The sequence below is a fragment of the Stenella coeruleoalba genome (genome assembly GCF_951394435.1).
Source record: "Stenella coeruleoalba genome assembly, chromosome: X".
NCBI lineage: Eukaryota > Metazoa > Chordata > Mammalia > Artiodactyla > Delphinidae > Stenella > Stenella coeruleoalba.
In genome coordinates, this window is record NC_137152.1 from 87,387,790 (window position 1) to 87,406,890 (window position 19,101).

Genomic DNA, 19,101 nt, shown 5'->3' on the forward strand with positions numbered 1-19,101 from the left:
TTGCGGGGAGGAAGACTTTCCCAGGCAGGGAGATCCAAAGAGATCAGCAGAAACCAGTGCGGAGGGTTCAAGGAAGCTGCCTGAGTGGGGTGCGGGCAAGAGAGGAGGCCAAAGAGGTTGGCAGGAACCTGTTCACGGAGGGCCTCGTGTGCCGTGGAAAGGGGTCATCCTTCACCCTGTAGGCAGCATGGAGCCACTGAGGGCTTTAAGCGGCCAGTGGTGTGATTATGTTTTAGGCTGTTCCCTCTAACTGAAAATGTGGAGGGATGGAGGGAAAGGAGTGTTAGTACTGAACGTAACCCGGCTGCCACCGTGATGCAAGTGGAGGACATCCAGGCAATGACCACGGGGCTAGAGAAGAGGGATGGGTAGGGTGGAGAGGGACTTAGGAGGTAGAATCAAGATGATCTGGTGACTGGTGGCCCTCAGGTGAGAGGCTGAGGGAAGAGTCCAGTGTGACTCACAGGTTTCTGGCTCAAGTGCCCGGGGGATGCGGGTACCACTGATGGAGACTTTTCTGCCAGAGGAAGAGCAGGCTCGGGACTTAGAGGTGCTCAGGATAAAGGTACTGAGTGCGACCCCCAGTTGGGGAGGGCCAGTACCTAGTGGCCATCAGGGATCTCAGGAGAGAGGTATAGATGTCGTGGGGTGTTGGAGTTGGGGAAAGGCGTCGAAATTAACCGAGGAACAAAATGAGTAAGCTGGATTCTTCAGGAATGAAGATCGGGGGATAGGAGGAGGGTTTAGGAAGGGAGATGGGATGCTAGAGTCTGGCAAGAGCTGTCCAAACTGGAACCTTCCTGTGGTTCTCCCGAGCGTCCCACAGTGGGGCTTTCTGACTGGTCTGACTAGTGCCTGTCCTAAGCTGTTGACCCTCCTTCCTGCGGACATGGGTTTGCTTTTCCTGTGCACCTCAAGTTTCTCATATTTCTGAGTCGGTTGTTTCCACAGGGCTCTGCAATTCAGGCCAAACTCCAGTATCTTCGAATTCTGAATGAACTTCCGACGTTCACGGGCGTTTTGTTCAACACTGTGGGCCTGGTCAGTGAGGGCAGCGAGGGGGAGGGAACCCTTCGGGGGCGCTTGTCCTTGGCTGGGGGGACAGGAGAGACTCCATTAGATCTTTCAGGTGGCATGCTCTGTCCTCTTCCTCCTTCTTCTCCCTCTTCCCTCCCGTGGTGCTCTGGTCCCGCCTCTGGTAAAATGGTGAAAGTAGGAGGCAAAAAAATAAAATAAAAAATTTCAGGAATTCCCCGGCGGTCCAGTGACTAGGACTCCACGCTGTTACTGCCCAGGGCCTGGGTTCGATCCCTGGTTGGGGAATTAAGATCCCGCAAGCCTCGCGATGCGGACAAAAGGAAAAGATAAAATGTAAAGTAGGAGGCTATATTTGTTAACAGTATCCCTCTAGGCTCTTTTGTGCCCCCTTTTCTCAATTTCAGAGGTTAGCAAGCTTTTTTTATAAAGGGCCAGATAAGTGAATAGTTTAGGCCTGGCCGGCAGGCCATGAAGGTCCCTGTCGCAACTACTCAGCCCTGCCTTTGCAGCATGAAAGCAGCCGTCGACAACGCATAGACACATGGGCCTGGCTGTGTTCCAATATCTCTTTGTTTACGGGACACTGAAATGTGAATTTCATGTGATTTTCACATGTCACAAAATACGGTTCTTTTGAATTTTTTCCAAGCATTTAAAAATGTATAAAACCATTCTTAGTCCGTGAGCTGGACAAAAACTGGCAGAGGGCTGGATTTGGCCTGTGGGCCAGAGTTTGCCGACCCCTGCCCTGTTTCATTGCTCTTACCCATATTCCCTCAATCCCCTAGCCCAGACGTCCCCCCTCCCTGCCAGGGCCTTCACTATAGCAACGCTCCTCTCCAGTGGGGCACAAGTGGTCCCCCTAAGACTGTGCCCCAGGCTAGTTTACCCTAGTGAGCCTCGGTGAAAGGAAATTCAAATCATCTTGCTGACTGGATCCAGGTGCTTGTCACGCTCTGGGGAACACACTGTCATGCTCGTGGGGCAACTGATGGAAAGCCGCTTACCGAAGCGTCTAGAGCAGATGGAATAGGTTCCTCGGGAATGATGCTAATGCCAGGGAATGGGCCGGCAGAGGGCTCAGGCTTGATGGCGTCAAGGAGCCTGTCACGACCACTTAAGGGAATCCAGTCCATCAGGCGCAGAGGTGGCCACTTACATACTGGGATTTGAGGATTACGGAAAGCCCAGTGCTGAAATTCTTATAGGTCATTCCTCTGGGGTAAGACTGCTGTAATGCCTATTAAAGGGCAAATATCTTCTTAGGGAGGGAGGTCCCCCTCCACTCCTCCAGTCATTAAGCGCCCAGTCAACCTTTGACACCTTGGGCAGAGTTACTTTGTCACTTCAGCTTTTAGCACCAGGTGAGAAGTGCAAGTTCAAGTGGCTGTTGGTGAGGGAGGGTAAAGACCAAACACAGGATGTCACCTGTTCAGACAGAGCACCAGGTGGGAGCCTTGAGTGGCCTGAGGCAACAAATGGAAAATCCCTGGGGCTTGGTAGGAAGAGGGTGCTAATAAACCTCACCTATTTGACAATTTTGCTAGAACCAGCCCTGCTGCTGCCCTCTTCACTCTCCCTTCTGCTGAGGCTAATGTGTCCATTTGGACCGATGATCCGGGGCCCTGGCCTGAGAACAGGGGCATCCCAGACCATTTTCCCTTCGAGGTTGTCCTCTGGCCCTGGCACTGAGCTCCAGATGTTTCCAGACCTTGCAGCAGAACCGGTCCAACGCCTGTTTTCTGTTTCCTCCTCCCGCCTCCTCTCCTCACTTCCTCTGCCCTTCTTTCTTTGAATGCTGCCCACCACGCTGGGGCACCAGGATGAGAAGCAGTCGGCCACCACCCTCCTAGTGGGACCCCGTCACGGCATCAGCCATGTTATTGACCTCAAAACCAACCTCACCACTGTGCTGTCCGAGTTCAGCAAGATCAGCAAGATCCAGCTGTTCCGGGAGAACCAGGGCGTGGCCCGGGTGGAGACCAGCATCATGGATGCCAAGGTAAGCGCGGCTTCGAGGGGCTACTTCTTCCCAGGAACAGGCCTTGGGAACAGAGGAAGAAGTAAACTTGAGAAACAGAGTGTCAACCCATTAGGTGAGGTTCAGTGATTCTGAAGTGGTTCAGACCCTGGGCCTTTGGGGGCTCATCTTTCTTTCTGTTCTCAACCCTCTGGGACACTGTCTTGACCCCATATTAAGATCAGGCGGTGCTAGGGAAGGCTAGAAAGTGTCTGATCAACCTGTGACAGGTTTTCAGCAATGGGCAGGGGGATTGGGGAACTCGGAGCTACCTCCCAGGCCATTGCTTCCCAATCTTTCTCGTGTCACAGCACACAGAGAAAATTATATTCATGCAGGACACTGGGTTAAATGGACCAGCCCCGGGGACTCTGGCCACCCCAGGCCCCGCCTGGCTGCCCCTGAGGCTGAAGGGATATGTGCATGCCAGTTAGGGAGCTCTGCCGTAGGCGTGCACACTTGGATCCATGGATGAGAGGGTGTCTGAGTACGTGGACAGAACCAAGGGGGCCTGGGGAGACAGGGAGCAGGCAGAACCTCGTCCCCATTTCACCTCCCAGGGTCCAGCTCTTCTCGAATCTTAGAACCTCTCCCATAGATCAGCTCGTTCAGACTGGCAAGCAGCTGTCGCCTGTGCAGAGTCTGACAGCCGTGGTCAGCCGCCTCCTCCATGGCTCTCCTGTTTCAACACCCAGTGACCAGTGTGGGTGGCGGAAGGCCGGCCTGCCAGCTGGCGGATGCTCTTAGAGGAGGTGCAAGTTTCCTTTCTTAAAGGATTTCCCGGGGGGAGATATTGTTAGCAGATTAACAGGTGGAACGTTTGCTCTTTCTAAAAGAGCAAATTATTTATTTGTGTCTTTGTGAAACCCAGGAAGCTTTATTATGTTGAGTTTTCCACCTGTGATTCACAGGCTTCCCATTGGTTTAGGAACCTGCCCGGAGCTGATATTTCATTGGCTTGTGGCCACTACCTCAACCAATGATTGCTGCCCTCCTCAGATGTTGCTGGGTAAAAAGCCAAACGGACAGGTAGGGAAGCGTGGGAGGAAAGACAAGACATGCAGGGGAGATATGGCTTCCTGAGAAATAAAAAGGGTTTAAAACTAGAAACACCTTTCCAACCAAGTCTCCTATGTTCTACGAGTGATTCTCAATGTTGGCTACGCAATAGAATTTCCTTGAGAGCTTTTAAAAAATACAGATGACTGGACCCTACTCCCAGAGATTGTGATTTAATTGGTCAGGGTACAGCCTGAGCGTCAGGATTTATTTCTTTTTCACTTCCCAGGTGATTCTGTAGTACAGCCAGGTTTGAGAACCACTGACCTCTGGGTCCAAAGCTCTGGGAGGAACCAGCCCAAGCAGGGTCAGTGGATGTTGCCTGAGTGAGGAACACTATTCTCATTTCTAGGAGTGATCTGGCCACAGTTGTGGGCATGAATGCTGCCCAGGAGGGGTCTCGCTCTTAGTGGGGAGACTCACAAAGGCACATGACCTGCCTTAATCACACCACATTGGAACATGTATGGAGTTCTGGAATCAGACAGACCAAGTTCAAATCCCAGCTCTACCACTTCCTAGCTGTGTGGCCTTGAAAAGGTGTCTTAACTTCTGTGAACCCTGATTTCCTCAACTGCAAAATGGAGTGCCTTCCTCCATAGGTTGTCGTTCAGGATTAAATGAGAAAATGTAGGTAAAACGTCTTAGGACACTGCCTGACACAGAGTAAGTAGTCAACAAACGAGACCTGTTATTTTTCCGAAGCAAAACAGCAATGAGGAGAAGTTCATATGAAGTAAAATTTTGTAGGTAAGTGTGGTGTGGAACATGGAACAAAAGAAGAGGAAGGGGTTAACCAGAACTGGCTTCCCACAAGAGGGTATTTGAAGCTGGATCTTGAAGTGATAGGCATGGATTAGCAGGGAGAAGTGGGATGTGTTCACAGGAAGAGAGTAAGCACAGAAATAAGTAAGCCATATGTGCAGGTCGATAAGCATAGTTGCTTGACTGGAGAGGAGAATAACGAGAAAAGAGATTGGAGAGAGATTGGCAGTGGGCAGAAGAAGCTGGTGAAAAGCTTCGAAGGCCAGTCTGAGGAATTGAGAATCCTAGTGGGAATCCACTGTAGGCCCTTGAAGAGAGGAGTGACAGGATGGAAGCTGACTGGGACCAATGTACCAGATGGTTGTCTGCAAGGCTAGTGCCAAGCCAGGGAGGCGGGGAGGGGATCGTAGTGCTAGTGCAGGTGTGAAGTGACAAGGGCAGGGCCTGAGCTGGAGGAATAGCAGTGGTAATGGAAAAGAAAGAGTGAGGATGAAACGTAGAATCACTAAGAGTGCACGCGTATCCCCTTACACATTCCTGTCTTGCACACACAAAGCATAAGTCATACGTAACCCTTACTGCCTGCTGCCTATATCCTGAGTGCACTGAACGACAGTGCTGCGCACGCAGCACTCGGACGGTCCAAATCGTGGGTGGGTGAAGAGGTGAGAGCCTACGTCGCAGGATAAACAGGACATCGTGTTGGTGCATGGAGGGGGCTACGAGAAGGTTGCACTTTGCTGAGTGAGTGCTGTGGAGGCAAGAACTCAAAGGTACCGGTCCCCTGGGACTCAAGGACCGTCATCTTGTACACTTACTCCTCCAGACCCCTGGATTCCGATTTTGTTTCCCTGTTTTCAGGGATGCTAGCATGAGGTAAGGCTACCCCAAAGCCAGTCCCCTCCCTCGCTGGCATCCCAAAGTGCTGGCTGTGTTTGAGCTCCCAGGGCACCCCAGGAAGGAGATGGGGCTAGAGCATGTCAAATTAATGCCTGCTGTACCTTCTCAGGGCTGGCCATGCCTCCAACTCCATTCTCCTTTTCTCCTTTTCCATTTGAAGATGGCCTGGGCATATTTAGCTACAGTTTTCACTCAGCTTACTTGCTCGTAGTGGGGCAAACGTGAGGTAGTATGCAAATATCTTTCTTCAGGAGACAGCACAGTCTGGGAATGAGACAGCTCTGGGCCACTACCATACCCCATTACCACAGGAGCCCGTAAGGGGGGAAAGTAAACCATCAAAGGAAAGTCCCAAGGGATCTCTTGCGGGCCAGTGTGTCTCCTCTTCTCGTGTTTGAGCCTCATTGCTCTCGTGCTTTCTGTCGGGACAAGCATTACATTAGACGTCATGATCATTAAAATTCTATTTAAAATAAAATGTTGTTTCTGAAGGTTTCTAAGAAAACCTATCCAGTCTCTTTGCTTGCCTGCCTTTGATTTGATTTTTACCCCTGCTGGCAAAAGTTGCTTCTGTGTCCCTTTTGCCAGCTGCATTTGGCCGGTGCTGGGACCCAGTGGGCTGTGGGTGGATGCAGACGAGAGGCTGCTGATGTGCTGTGCTGAACCAGTTCGGGCTGTGTTCGGCCCTCTCTGGGCACAAGGTTTTGCCTTCATGCTGTTTTATTACCGACATTGGGCTGTATTGGGGGTAAGAGAGAAGAGGGGAAATTGAAGGCAGACAGTTAAGTCCATCAGCCAGTTAGGCACTCAGCCTCCGATCTGTCCATCGGCCAGCAGACCAGCCAGCCAGGCGGCTAACCAGTCAGGATGTCAGGCTGGGAGGCATTGTGCCTGTCCTGCAGACAGCTCGTCAGCAAGGACATCAGCGAGTCAGGCTACTCTGCAGCCAGCTAGTCTATCAGTCTCTCCATCAGTCAGCCAGCCAGTCAGCCTGTGCTTTGGTCCAGTGGTCTCTCATTCTGTTGTCAGCCAATGCCATTTCCTCAAAGAAGCTCCCTCCAGCTTCTGAAACCAAAGTAGTCACACATGCACACATTCACACCCACCCATCCACCCATCCCCCAGTCCAGGGTATTCTGTGTTCTGGTAGGTCTCTCTACTTTTCCTTCATAGTGCTTATCATACCTTGCAATCATATTCCTCTGTGTGATTATTTCATTTATGTCTTTGTTTTTTTTTTTTTTTTTTTTTTTTGGCCACACCACGAGGCTTGTGGGATCTCAGTTCTCCGACCAGGGATTGAACCCAGGCCACCACAGTGAAAGCGCTGAGTCCTAACCACTGGACCGCCAGGAAATTCCCTTCATTTATGTCTTATTTCCTGATGGTTCATAAACTCCACGAGGGCAGGACCTGCGTTGGCCCCATTCTGGGATGCACAGCTGCACATCCCAACGGGTCGCGTGGTCCATGAGCCATCTAGCCAGCGCATAGCAGCTTGCTGGGTGGACAGAGTGGGGCACGGGAGCATTTCAGTCAGAGGGAACAACATAGGTTAAGGTATGAATGGGTAAAACGACAAGGCCTCTCTAGCACCCTGTAAATGAGGTGGTGTTGCTGGAGCATACGGTGAGGGACGGTGGCGGGAGGAGGGCAGAGTTAGTGGGAGATATGCTTGGAGCTATAGGTTGGGTCACAAGAGGCTTTGTGTGATGTTGGAAGGCAGTGGGTTTTAGGTGATGTGCTATTAAAGATTTTAAGTGAGAGTTGTGTTTTAGGAAGACACTCAGGCAGCAATATGGAGGTGAAGTGGGTAGAGCCTAGAAGCAGAGAGGCCGATCAGGAGGCTACTGAAGGTCTTGAGGTTAGTGTGTCCCCACCTTTTCCATATCATGAAAATGCCACAATTTGTACGACCCACTGGAATAAACAGATGAGGCACCTTGTGGCCAGAGGCAACAGGACCCAGAAGCCGAGGGGCTCAGGATCTCAGCACACTTGTGACCCATTCACATATACCTTGAGAAGTTTTGGCCTTGGAGGAAGATGTTGAGGGTCCGAAATAAAGCAGTGGCAGCAGTGACGGCCATGATGTCTGTGAACGCTCTGGAGGCCAGCTTAGCAGGTCTTGGGACCTCATAGTAATGGCGGTAGCAGCTATCCATACCCAAACCTCTGTCATTGGTGGTAGGGGGTGAGGCAGAAAGGAAGGGCATCTTATTCTCCCCCACCCCCATTCTATTCCCCTTCTGTCTCTACTTTGTTGTACCCAGAGTTGACCATTCTGTTGTGATTAAGAAGCATGCATTAACTGGAGGTACAGACATCCCCTCTGCCCCTTCCAAATGATGACCCAAAGGTAACGTCTCATCCCTGGTCCCTTTCTCACTGGAGAAAGGAGACATTGCTCTTCCGAGTATGGATGGTTCCTTTTTTTTCCTGATGGTATTGAATGAGTTCCATAGGAGCATCGCTAACTCATTGCCTGTGGGGCAGAATCCGAATGCCTTACCGTGGCGTGCTGTAGAATTGGATGAACAATAACTATTAAACAACTCAAGAGAGGATTCGATCCAGCACAAGATTGTACGATATAGACCCAGCACTGTACGAGCTCTGAGATAGGAAGAGTTCAAGGGGGAAATAGACTAGAGATGGTGACTTTGGGCTCCCCAGCTCAAAAGTGAAAGTTGATGCCCTCGTGGAGAACTGAGGGCTGAGCACTGAGCCTGGGACATCGAGTGGGGAGGTTGCACAAGAAGAGAGAGACAGAGATGGAGGTGGTCAGAGATTATAGAACCAGAGCACAGTGTCACCTCACAGAAACAGAAGCCAAGAGAAGAATTTCCAGTGGACAAGGAGATCACTGTTGACAAATGAAACAAGCTGAGAGGTGTGAAAATGAATACAGACAATTGTATTTAACTGGAAAGAAGCTTTTCTCTTAGATCAGGTGGCAAACTATGGCCCATGAACCAAACCTGACCCGCCACTGCTTATTTCTGGAAACAGTTTTCTTAGAATACCGTCACATCCATTTGTTTAGCTTACAGATGATCTATGGCTTTTCTCACACTACAATAGCAGAGGTCTTGCAACACAGCCCGTGTGTCCCACAAGGCCTAAAATATTTACGATTTAGCCCTTTGCAGAAAAAGTTTGCCAACCCATGGTCTATATGAACTGAAAATATTCAACTCAAGCTACGTGTCAGGATCCTGAGAAATAGCAAAGAAAACTGGTACAACTTTAGCTAAAAGCTGAGCTGGTTTGGATTCAGAATTGTTCCCAAGGTGATGATCCAGCCAAAGAAGGCTAGTCTAGTTGGTGACCAAGTTCCATCAAGTCTTCATTGTGTCCCTTTTTACTGCCAGTACCCTAGTGGGGGCCCTAATCACCCCTCACCTCACTCCTCACCCCTCACTAGTCAGAGAAGAGACTCATTCCCTGCTCTTAATTCTTTTAGCTCTTAATGCCTGGTCCGGGAACCCTCAAAAGACGAGATGCGCCACGACCCCATGGCTCCCTCTTCAGCCAGTCTTCAGTGGTCTTTATCTGGAGGCCACTGCCCTATGGCAGGGAGAATACTCTCATGGCTGACTTCAGTCTGACCCAGATTTATTTTCAAACCATAAAATTACAATGCAGATATTGGGAAGTTTTCTTAAAAAGGTACTGATTATTTGGGTATATCGTTGCCAGGTCTCTGAAGCAGTCAACTAGCTAACGCCAAGATTAATTTGACTGATTTACGGTCAGGAACAGAAGTCAACAGGGTATGCTAGTATTTTCCAACGTGGGTTAAACAAGACAAAACAGAAAAAGCAACCCTACTACCATGAGATGTTCTATGAAAATAGATTTTTCCATCAAATAATTGGAAAAAGTTGGAATACTAAAGCCCTCTGGAAGTTTCACAGTGCACGTTAATATATTAAAGGATCTGAGAATTCCCATAAGTATAACTATCTGCATAGCTTTGTTTAACTCAGCATTTCACCACGTATTTGACCAAGGAACTCTTTTAAGGAGCACCAGTTAACATCGTGAGAGCACTTTGGGAAACAGAGGAAAACGGGGGGGAGAGCATGAAGGTCTGAGCAGGACTGCAGACCATAAAGACTTTGTGGCCCAGAAGACACAGTGAGAACCAGGTTGCACAGAGTGTCCATGTCCGGGGGGCTGTTCTGGGTACCATAACGGGTTATAGCGATGAGCAAGAGATAGCTTGTGCACTTGAGGAACTTCCTGTCAAGGATGTTCCCCAACCTAGCCTAGACTCCCAGGTTCAGCCCTGCTCTCCCGGCAGGCCTGCACATCTGCTGAGCCCCAAAAAACCCAAACAGCCACACAGCAGTCATGTGATGTTATATTTTAGTCTTTTTCAGTAAAAGTGGTTCATTAAATGTGTAATTAAAGGTTGATTTAGTTTTGATACCTGGGTAAGAATTTACTATAAATGAATTCTCAAATCAGAAGAAATTATTTGTCAGGCTATGTGCCTTAATTTGGGGTTCAGAAAGTATGTTCTCGTAACTATGCAAGTCATCTTGCCTTTGCTGTTGTTCTGTTGGACACGCACCTGCTCCGCTCCTTCCTGTGTCTTCACATTTCCTCCCATGTCTCCCCCAGCCTCTGGTGCTGTTGATGGAGTGGCCCGAAGCCACCAACTTTGCCTGCCTGATTGCGGGGTACTGCCGCCTCCTGCTGGATTCCAGGAAGATGGTCTTCTCCAGGCCTGCTAGCCAGCCTCTCCCACCTCCAATGATCAAGGCAGGTAGGGCTGAGTCTCGGTTTTCAGTGTAACAGAGGCCCTTTGGACCCTGGAGACATGGAATGCTCACCCCATTCTGCCAGCGCCTGGTTTACCAGGAGCCCATGCTGTACCACTGCGTCCTACGTGGCACAAGACAGTGGAAAAGACAGCTGGCCTTCAGATGGGCCTGTCCCACAAAGGATGCCTGTGACAATACCTTGTGTCTTAGTTGATCAAGGAACGTAAGATAAAAATAGCAAACGAGCAATACGTAGAGCCAATTCGAGAATTGCATTGGATCTAAGGCAAAGCTTTAGAGCTACAGTGATCTAAGAGAGATGCACGGGTGTTCTGGCTTAGTTGAAAGTGGAGGTGGAAACTGAAGCTAAAACCTTTCTTTGTCCATCAGAGTCGGCATTGACAGAGCTGCCTGAAGTAAGAGGCCATGGAAGGCTGGGATAGGAAAGGCTGTGCAGGCCCAGAATGCAATCCAGCAGGAGGCTTGGAGATAGGAGGGGACGATCACTGAGAACAAACAGGGTCAAGTGCTGCCCCCAAACAGAAGGCTTCCCAGTTAGGCAACTCAGTACAGCCACCCCTCAGGGCTGTCCTGGTGATGACACAAACAGGGGCCTCAGGACAAATCGGCCCAGTCCAGATGCTGCTGCCCCGAACCAGAGTAGGAGGAGAAGGGGGAGACCCAAAGAACAGGTACTCTATGTATTAGACCCGAGGCTTTCCCCATCCCTGCACCCAAACATCACAGGTGGAAGCTGAGACTGACCACCCAGGAGTCACCCTCCTCACGTGCTGATGGCTCCATCCACTTGCCTTGCTGCTTGACTCTTTCTTCTCTCTTCAAAGCTGTCTTGGTTTACGGCGTGGTCCCATGTCATCTAGAGCGAGGAGTTTGAGAGTAGAAACACTCCTTTTTTTTTTTTGGTGGTGGGGGGCCATGCTGCACAGCTTGCAAGATCTTAGTTCCCCGACCAGGGATCGAACCTGCAGGGCCCCCTGCAGTGGAAGCGCGGAGTCCTAACCACTGGACCGCCAGGGAAGCCCCTAGAAACACACTCCTGATGGATGACCAGCACCCCGTGGGCCGTGTACCTACACCCACCCTCTCACCTCATGATCTCTTCATCACGAACGTCGTGACAGGCCCACGTTTACATCTCGTCACGTCCACAGGAATTAGAAGGCAATCCACCACAGATGTGGGAAAGGATAGGTGGCCTCAAAGCATATGAAGGAGGCTTCACATAGAGAAGCAAAGGAACTGACTTAGAATAGAAGGAGCCCAGGGGCTGAGCTGCCACAGGTGAATAGCTCTGAAGCGGTGGCCATCTGTACTATCAAATCTCAGATGGCCAAAGGAAAGCAAGGCCGGCATTAGCTTTGTCAGTGTCCCCTGTGGTCTTCCTCTCTGTCATCACACCCAATGATACCTCTTACTGAGCAGGATAGAGAGGGAGAAAGGGAAAAGGGAAGCTGTTCCAAAGGCAAATTGATTTCTCTTGGAGGTGTTGCAGCCTGGAAAGGAGACTTCTAGAAATAACGGGCATGGCTTTAGAGCCCCTCCCTGATTCCTGAGAGCCTCCTTGGGCCTGCAGAGTGACGGGGGCTCAGGCTGCCTCTAGCACAAGGCCTCTCTGTCCATACAGGAGCCACATGGACCACGGTGGTGTCCCTGCTGTTTGCAGTGCTTCACTTCCCCAAGGCCCTGAGTCCACGCTTGGGGCCCAGATGTGTGGCATTTGGGACTGTTAGATGCTGGGTTCAACAGCAGCCACCCAGTGCTCTTGGCCAGTGGGACAGGGTGAGCCTCACAGCTCCGCTTGTCGGGGGCTGGTATGCACATCTTATCCCATGGCCCCAAGGACGGGCAAGGGGGACGGCAAGCGGCACCACTGAGGAGACCTCTGCCCGGGTTACAGAACAACACCTGGGCTTGAGAAAGGCTCAGACAAATACCAGTTCTCCAGCTGTACCGCTGGTGGGAAATCCAGAGGCAGCTACCATCTCTCCAGCCTTGAATTCACTTGTGTCCTGGGGAAATCCAGGAAAATAAGGCTTTGGGGGCCCCAACTGGGACCACAGTTGGAGGAACTCACTCTACATTTTCTCCCATGGTTAGAAAACAGTTTGGTCTAGTGAATTGAATATTGGTTAAAGGCTACTACATAGCCCATGCGTGGCTTACTGATTTTCATGAAGTTAAAACTCCACAACATGCAGAGTGCTAAAGCTAGACTGAACATAACAGACTCTTTTTTTTTTAATGATGATTCAGAAAGAACATGAACGTATTCCAAGTCTTCTAGGTCATTATAACCAGTAATGATCATCGGACTATAGAATACAGCAAGGCCAAGTAATAGAAAGCTGGTTGGGTCAACATCGTGCTGTGTGTGTGTGTGTGTGCGATATATATTTGAGCATATATATATGCTGATCTACTTGGATCACCGTCCTGTTTCTTTGCAAGCATTTCTTTTAAGTCAGCCTGCCGAGTGGCTGAGTACAGAGCGATAGACTAGGGCATCCCTCTTGGGGAAAGCTGATGAGCAATTTACAGCAGATTCACAATCTGAGAGGCATGCTGTCCCAGCCATCAGCCTACCGCACCTGGCTTTACTGGCATTTCTAACCTTCTGTCCAGAGGAGATTTGGGCTTTTCCAGGCACATTTTCTCCTCCACACAGCCCCATGCTGCTTCTTGGATCTGCAAATCACAATACCGAGTGGCAGGCTGCGCATCACCTGGCCTTGATAACCTGATGCTGGGAGATGTTTCCGTCTTGCAGGGAGGGAAGCCACCATTAGACTTCCAGATCTTGTCTGAGAGAAGTCACCACCTGCTTATTGGACACGCCCATGGGAGCCACCTCGGATGGCAGCTTATTGCCAGGCTGGCTATGCTGATTGTTCAGCTGTGTCACAGGGAGTTAGCACGGGTACATGGCGAGGACCCACGGACAGTGCCTGTGGGTAGAGACTTCCTGAACTGATAGTTTGTGCTCCTGGCTCAGTGCTCCCCTAGAGCACTTCTTACCTAAGGCACAGAGGTCATTACATACTACTCCCCCAGCTGACCCAGAGTTCCCTAGATACAGCCACTATGATCTAAACTGAACCCACTCAGTGTGGTTACATTGACTGTATAGAGAGGCAACATGGCTTATGGAAAACAGCAGGGGTTGGGATCTGAAGTCAGAAAGACTTGGGTTCCAGTCCCTGCTCTGCCATGTCCCAGCTGTGTGATCATGAGGATAATAATAGTTCCTGCCTCATGAGGGATTGACAGGCTCGTATGAGATAAACCCCATAAGGTCCTTTCAAGTACAGAGCACATTTTTGCTCTTTTTATAATGATTGGGAGTTCATCATGTACCCAGGGCTGTGCTTTTTTTTAAAAAAAATAACTTTATTTAGACATGATTTCTAAGCCATAAAATTCACCCATTTAAAGTTCACAACTCAGTGTTTTTGAGTATATTTAATATATTCACAGGGTTGTACAATCCTTGCCACATTTTTTTTTTTTTTTTTTTTTTTGGTACGTGGGCCTCTCACTGCTGTGGCCTCTCCCGTTGCGGAGCACAGGCTCCGGACACGCAGGCTCAGCGGCCATGGCTCACGGGCCCAGCCGCTCCGCGGCATGTGGGATCCTCCCAGACCGGGACGCGAACCCGTGTCCCCTGCATCGGCAGGCGGACTCTCAACCACTGCGCCACCAGGGAAGCCCCTTGCCACATTTTAAAAAGAATAAATTTGTTTATTTATTTGTTTGTTTGTTTATTTTTGGCTGTGTTGGGTCGCAGGCTTTCTCTAGTTGCGGCGACCGGGGGCTACTCTTCATTGCAGTGCGCAGGCTTCTCATTGTGGTGGCTTCTCTTGTTGCGGAGCATGGGCTCTAGGTGTGCGGGCTTCAGTAGTTGTGGCTCGCTGGCTCCAGAGCGCCGGCTCAGTAGCAACGGGCTTAGTTGCTCCGTGGCATGTGGGATCCCGGACCAGGTCTCGAACCCATGTCCCCTGCATTGGCAGGCAGATTCTCATCCACTGCGCACCCAGGGAAGCCCCTTGCCACAATTTAGTTTTAGAATGTTTACACCCCTTCTAAAACAAACTCTGTACCCATTAGCACTCATTCCCATTCCCCCACCCAGCCCTAAGCAACCACTAATTGACTTTTCTGTCTCTATAGCTTTGCCTAGTCTGGACATTTTGTATAAATGGAATTATATAATATATGGTCTTTTTGTAGCTTGGTTTTTTTCACTTAGCATAATATTTTCAAGGGTCATCCATGTTGCAGCATGTATCAGTACTTCATTTCTTTTTGTTGACTAATAATATTCCTTTGTATGGATAGACCACATTTTGTTTATCCATTCGTCAACTGATGGACATTTGGGTTGTTTCCACCTTTTGGCTGTTATGAATAATGATGTTATAAACATTGATGTACAAGTTTTTGTAGGGACACATTTTTTCATTCCTACTGGGTATTTATATCTAGGAGTAAGATTGCTGTTCTATGTTTAATTTTGAGAAACTGCAAACTGTTTTCCAAAGTGACTGCATCATTTTACATTCCCATCAGAAATGTTGGAGGGTTACAATTTCAACATATCCTCGCCAACACATGTATTGTTCATCTTTTTTATTATATCCATTGTAGCGGATGTGAAGTGGTATCTCACTGTAGTTTTGATTTGCATTTCCATAATAATTAGTGATGTTGAGCATCTTTTCGTGTGCTTATCGGTCATTTGCATATCTTTTTTTGTGAAATATCTATTCAAATCCTTTGCTCATTTTTAAATTGGGCTATTTGACCATAAAAGAGAGTTTATTTCTGGACTCTCAGTTCTATTCCATATAACCTATAATGTCTAAGTCTTATGCCAGTACCACAGTTTTGATTACCATTGCTTCGTAGTTAAGTTTTTAAATTGGGACGTATGAGTCCTCCTGCTTTGTTCTTCTTTTTAAGATTGTTTTGGTTATTCTGGGTCTCTTGTGATTCCATGTGAAATTTTGAATTACCTTATCAGTTTCTACAAAGTCAGCTGGGATTCTGATAGGGACTGTGTTGAATCTATAGATCAATTTGGGAAGTATTGCCATCTTAGCCATATTAAGTCCTCCAGTCCATGAACATAGAGTCTTTCCATTTATTTAAATCTTCTTCAAATTTCTTTCACAAATGTTTTGTAGTTTCCAGTATACAAGTCTTGTACTTCTTTTATTAAATTTATACCTAAGTATTTTATTCTTTTTGATGCTATTATAAATAGAATTGTTTCCTAATTTTACAATTAGATTGTTTATTGCTAGTGCATAAAAATACAATTGATTTTTGTATATTAAGCTTTTATCCTGTATGTAACCTTGCTGAGATTATTAGTTCTAATAGCTTATTAGTGGATTCCTTGGGATTTTTCTTTATATAAGATCATGTCATCTACAAATAGAGATAGTTTTACTTCTTCCTTTCCAGCCTAGATGACTGTATTTCATTTTACTGTCTAATTGTCCTGGCTAGAAATCCAAGTATGGTGTTGAATAGAAGTGGTTAAAATGGAAATCCTGGACTTTTCCTTATTTTAGGGGGAAAGTTTTCAGTCTTTCACCATCAAGTATGATGTTAAGCTTTGTTTTTATTTATTTATTTGTTTGCTTATTTATTTATGGCTGTGTTGGGTCTTCGTTGCTGTGCACGGGCTTTCTCTAGTTGCAGTGAGCGGGGGCTACTCTTCATTGAGGTGCGCAGGCTTCTCATTGCGGTGGCTTCTCTTGTTGCGGAGCACGGTCTCTAGGCGTATGGGCTTCAGTAGTTGTGGCACACGGGTTCAGTAGTTGTGGCTTGCAGGCTCTAGAGCACAGGCTCAGTAGTTGTGGCACACGGGCTTAGCTGCTCTGCGGCATGGGGGATCTTCCCGGACAAGGGCTTGAACCCATGTCCCCTGCATTGGCAGGTGGATTCTTAACCACTGCACCACCAGGGAAGCCCAGCTTTGGTTTTTTATAGTTAACCTTTATCGTGTGGAGGAAGTTCCCTTTTATTTTGTCGAGTTTTATCATGAAAGGTGTTGGACTTTGTCAAGTGATTTTTCTGTGTCTATTGAGATGATCATGTGGCTTTTGTCCTCTGTTCTATTAACATAGTATATTATATTAATTGATTTTTGGATGTTAAATCAACCTTGCATTCCTGCAGTAAATCCCACTTGGTCATGGTGTATAATTCTTGGTATATGTTTCTGGATTCAGATTGCTAGTATTTTGTTGAGATCTATATTTTGTATCTAAATTCATAAGAAATATTGGTCTGTAGTTTTCTTGTGATGTCTTTGTCTGGTTATGGTAGCAAGGTAATATTGGCATCACAAAATGAGTTGAGAAGTATCCCTTCCTTTTCTATTTCTTGGAAGGGTTTTTGAAAATTTACTATAAATGCTTCTTTGAGCATTTGACAAAATTCACCAGTGAAGCCATTTGGGCCTGGACTGACAGACTGACTGACTGACTGGCTGACTTGATTGATTGATTTGGGGAGAGTTAATTACTAATTCAGTTTATCTTCCTGTTATTGGCCTATTCAGACTTTCTGTCTTCTTAAGTCAGTTTTGGTAATTTGTATATTTCTAGGAATTTGTCCATTTTATCTCAGGTTATCTAATTTGTTGGCATAAGCTTATGCAAAATATTCACCTTATAAATGATTCCATACCTGTAGAGTCAGCAGTGATGTCCCTTCTTTCATTCCTGATTTTAGTAATTTGAATCTTCTCTTTTTTGCCTGGTCTGTACAGCTAAAGGTTTGTTATTATTATTGATCTTTTCAAAGAACCAACTATTAGTTTCATTTATTTTTCTCCATTTTTGTATCCTCTATACTTTATTATTTATTTCCTTCTGCTTGCTTTGTTTTAGGTTTAGTTTGTTTTTTTGTTTGCTTTGTTTTGTTTTGTTTTGTTTTGTTTTGTTTTGTTTTTGGCTGCGCTGTGTGGCTTGCAGGATCTTAGTTCCCTGACCAGGGACTGCACCTGAGCCACAGCACTGAGAGCGTCGAGTCCTAAGCACTGGACCACCAGGGAATTCCCATAGTTCGCTCTTCTTTTTCAAGTTTTGTAAGGTGGAAGGTCAGGTAATTGATGTGAAATCCTTCTTCTTTTTTAAATGTAGGTGTTTATAAATTTCCCTCTAAACCCTACATTAGTTAGATCTCATAAGTTTTCATATACTGTCTTCATTTTCATTCATGTCCAAGTATTTTCGAATTTCCTTTGATTCCTCTTTTGACCCATTGGTTATTTAGGAATGTTTTATTTAATTTCCACGCATATATGAATTTCGCAAATTTCCTTCTGTTATTAATTTCTAATTTAACTCTGTTGTGCTCAAAAAACATACTTTATATGATTACATTCCTTTTAAATTCATTGAGGTCTATTTTATGACCTAACATATGGTCTGTCCTGGAGAATGTTTCAGGTGTACTTAAGCAGAATGTATATTCTGCTACTGTTAGGTGACATATTCTATAGATTTCTCTTTTTTTTTTCTACATCTTTATTGGAGTATAATTGCTTTACAATGGTGTGTTAGTTTCTGCTTTATAACAAAGTGAATCAGTTATACATATACATATGTTCCCATATCTCTTCCCTCTTGCGTCTCCCTCCCTCCCACCCTCCCTATCCCACCCCTCTAGGTGGTCACAAAGCACCTAGCTGATCTCCCTGTGCTATGCGGCCACTTCCCACTAGCTATATAATTTACATTTCGTAGTGTATATAGTTCCATGCCACTCTCCCACTTTGTCACAGCTTACCCTTCCCCCTCCCCATATCCTCAAGTCCATTCTCTAGTACGTCTGTGTCTTTATTCCCGTCTTGCCCCTAGGTTCTTCATGACATTTTTTTTTCTTAAATTCCACAATATGTGTTAGCATACGGTATTTGTCTTTCTCTTTCTGACTTACTTCACTCTGTATGACAGACTCTAGGTCCATCCACCTCATTACAAATAGCTCAATTTCGTTTCTTTATATAGCTGAGTAATATTCCATTGTATATATGTGCCACATCTTCTTTATCCATTCATCCGATGATGGACACTTAGGTTGTTTCATCTCCTGGCTATTGTAAGTAGAGCTGCAATGAACATTTTGGTACATGACTCTTTTTGAATTATGGTTTTCTCAGGCTATATGCCCAGTAGTGGGATTGCTGGGTCATATGGTAGTTCTATTTGTAGTTTTTTAAGGAACCTCCATACTGTTCTCCATAGTGGCTGTACCAATTCACATTCCCACCAGCAGTGCAAGAGTGTTCCCTTTTCTCCACACCCTCTCCAACATTTATTGTTTGTAGATTTTTTGATGATGGCCATTCTGACTGGTGTGAGATGATATCTCATTGTCGTTTTGATTTGCATTTCTCTAATGATTAATGATGTTGAGCATTCTTTCATGTGTTTGTTGGCAGTCTATATCTTCTTTGGAGAAATGTCTATTTAGGTCTTCTGCCCATTTTTGGATTGGGTTGTTTGT

The 19,101-nt window shown here is 47.0% G+C and overlaps 1 protein-coding gene across 1 annotated transcript in view; it reads left to right on the forward strand.

Moving 5' to 3' along the window:
- The window catches only part of FRMPD3 (FERM and PDZ domain containing 3), a 57,027-nt gene that overhangs the window by 23,215 nt on the left and 14,711 nt on the right, over positions 1 to 19,101 (forward strand). Inside the window, exons 8-10 of the mRNA XM_079910897.1 lie at positions 952 to 1,041; positions 2,861 to 3,040; positions 10,415 to 10,559. Of these exons, the coding sequence (XP_079767023.1) occupies positions 952 to 1,041; positions 2,861 to 3,040; positions 10,415 to 10,559 (415 nt within the window). The remainder of the gene's footprint in view (positions 1 to 951; positions 1,042 to 2,860; positions 3,041 to 10,414; positions 10,560 to 19,101) is intronic.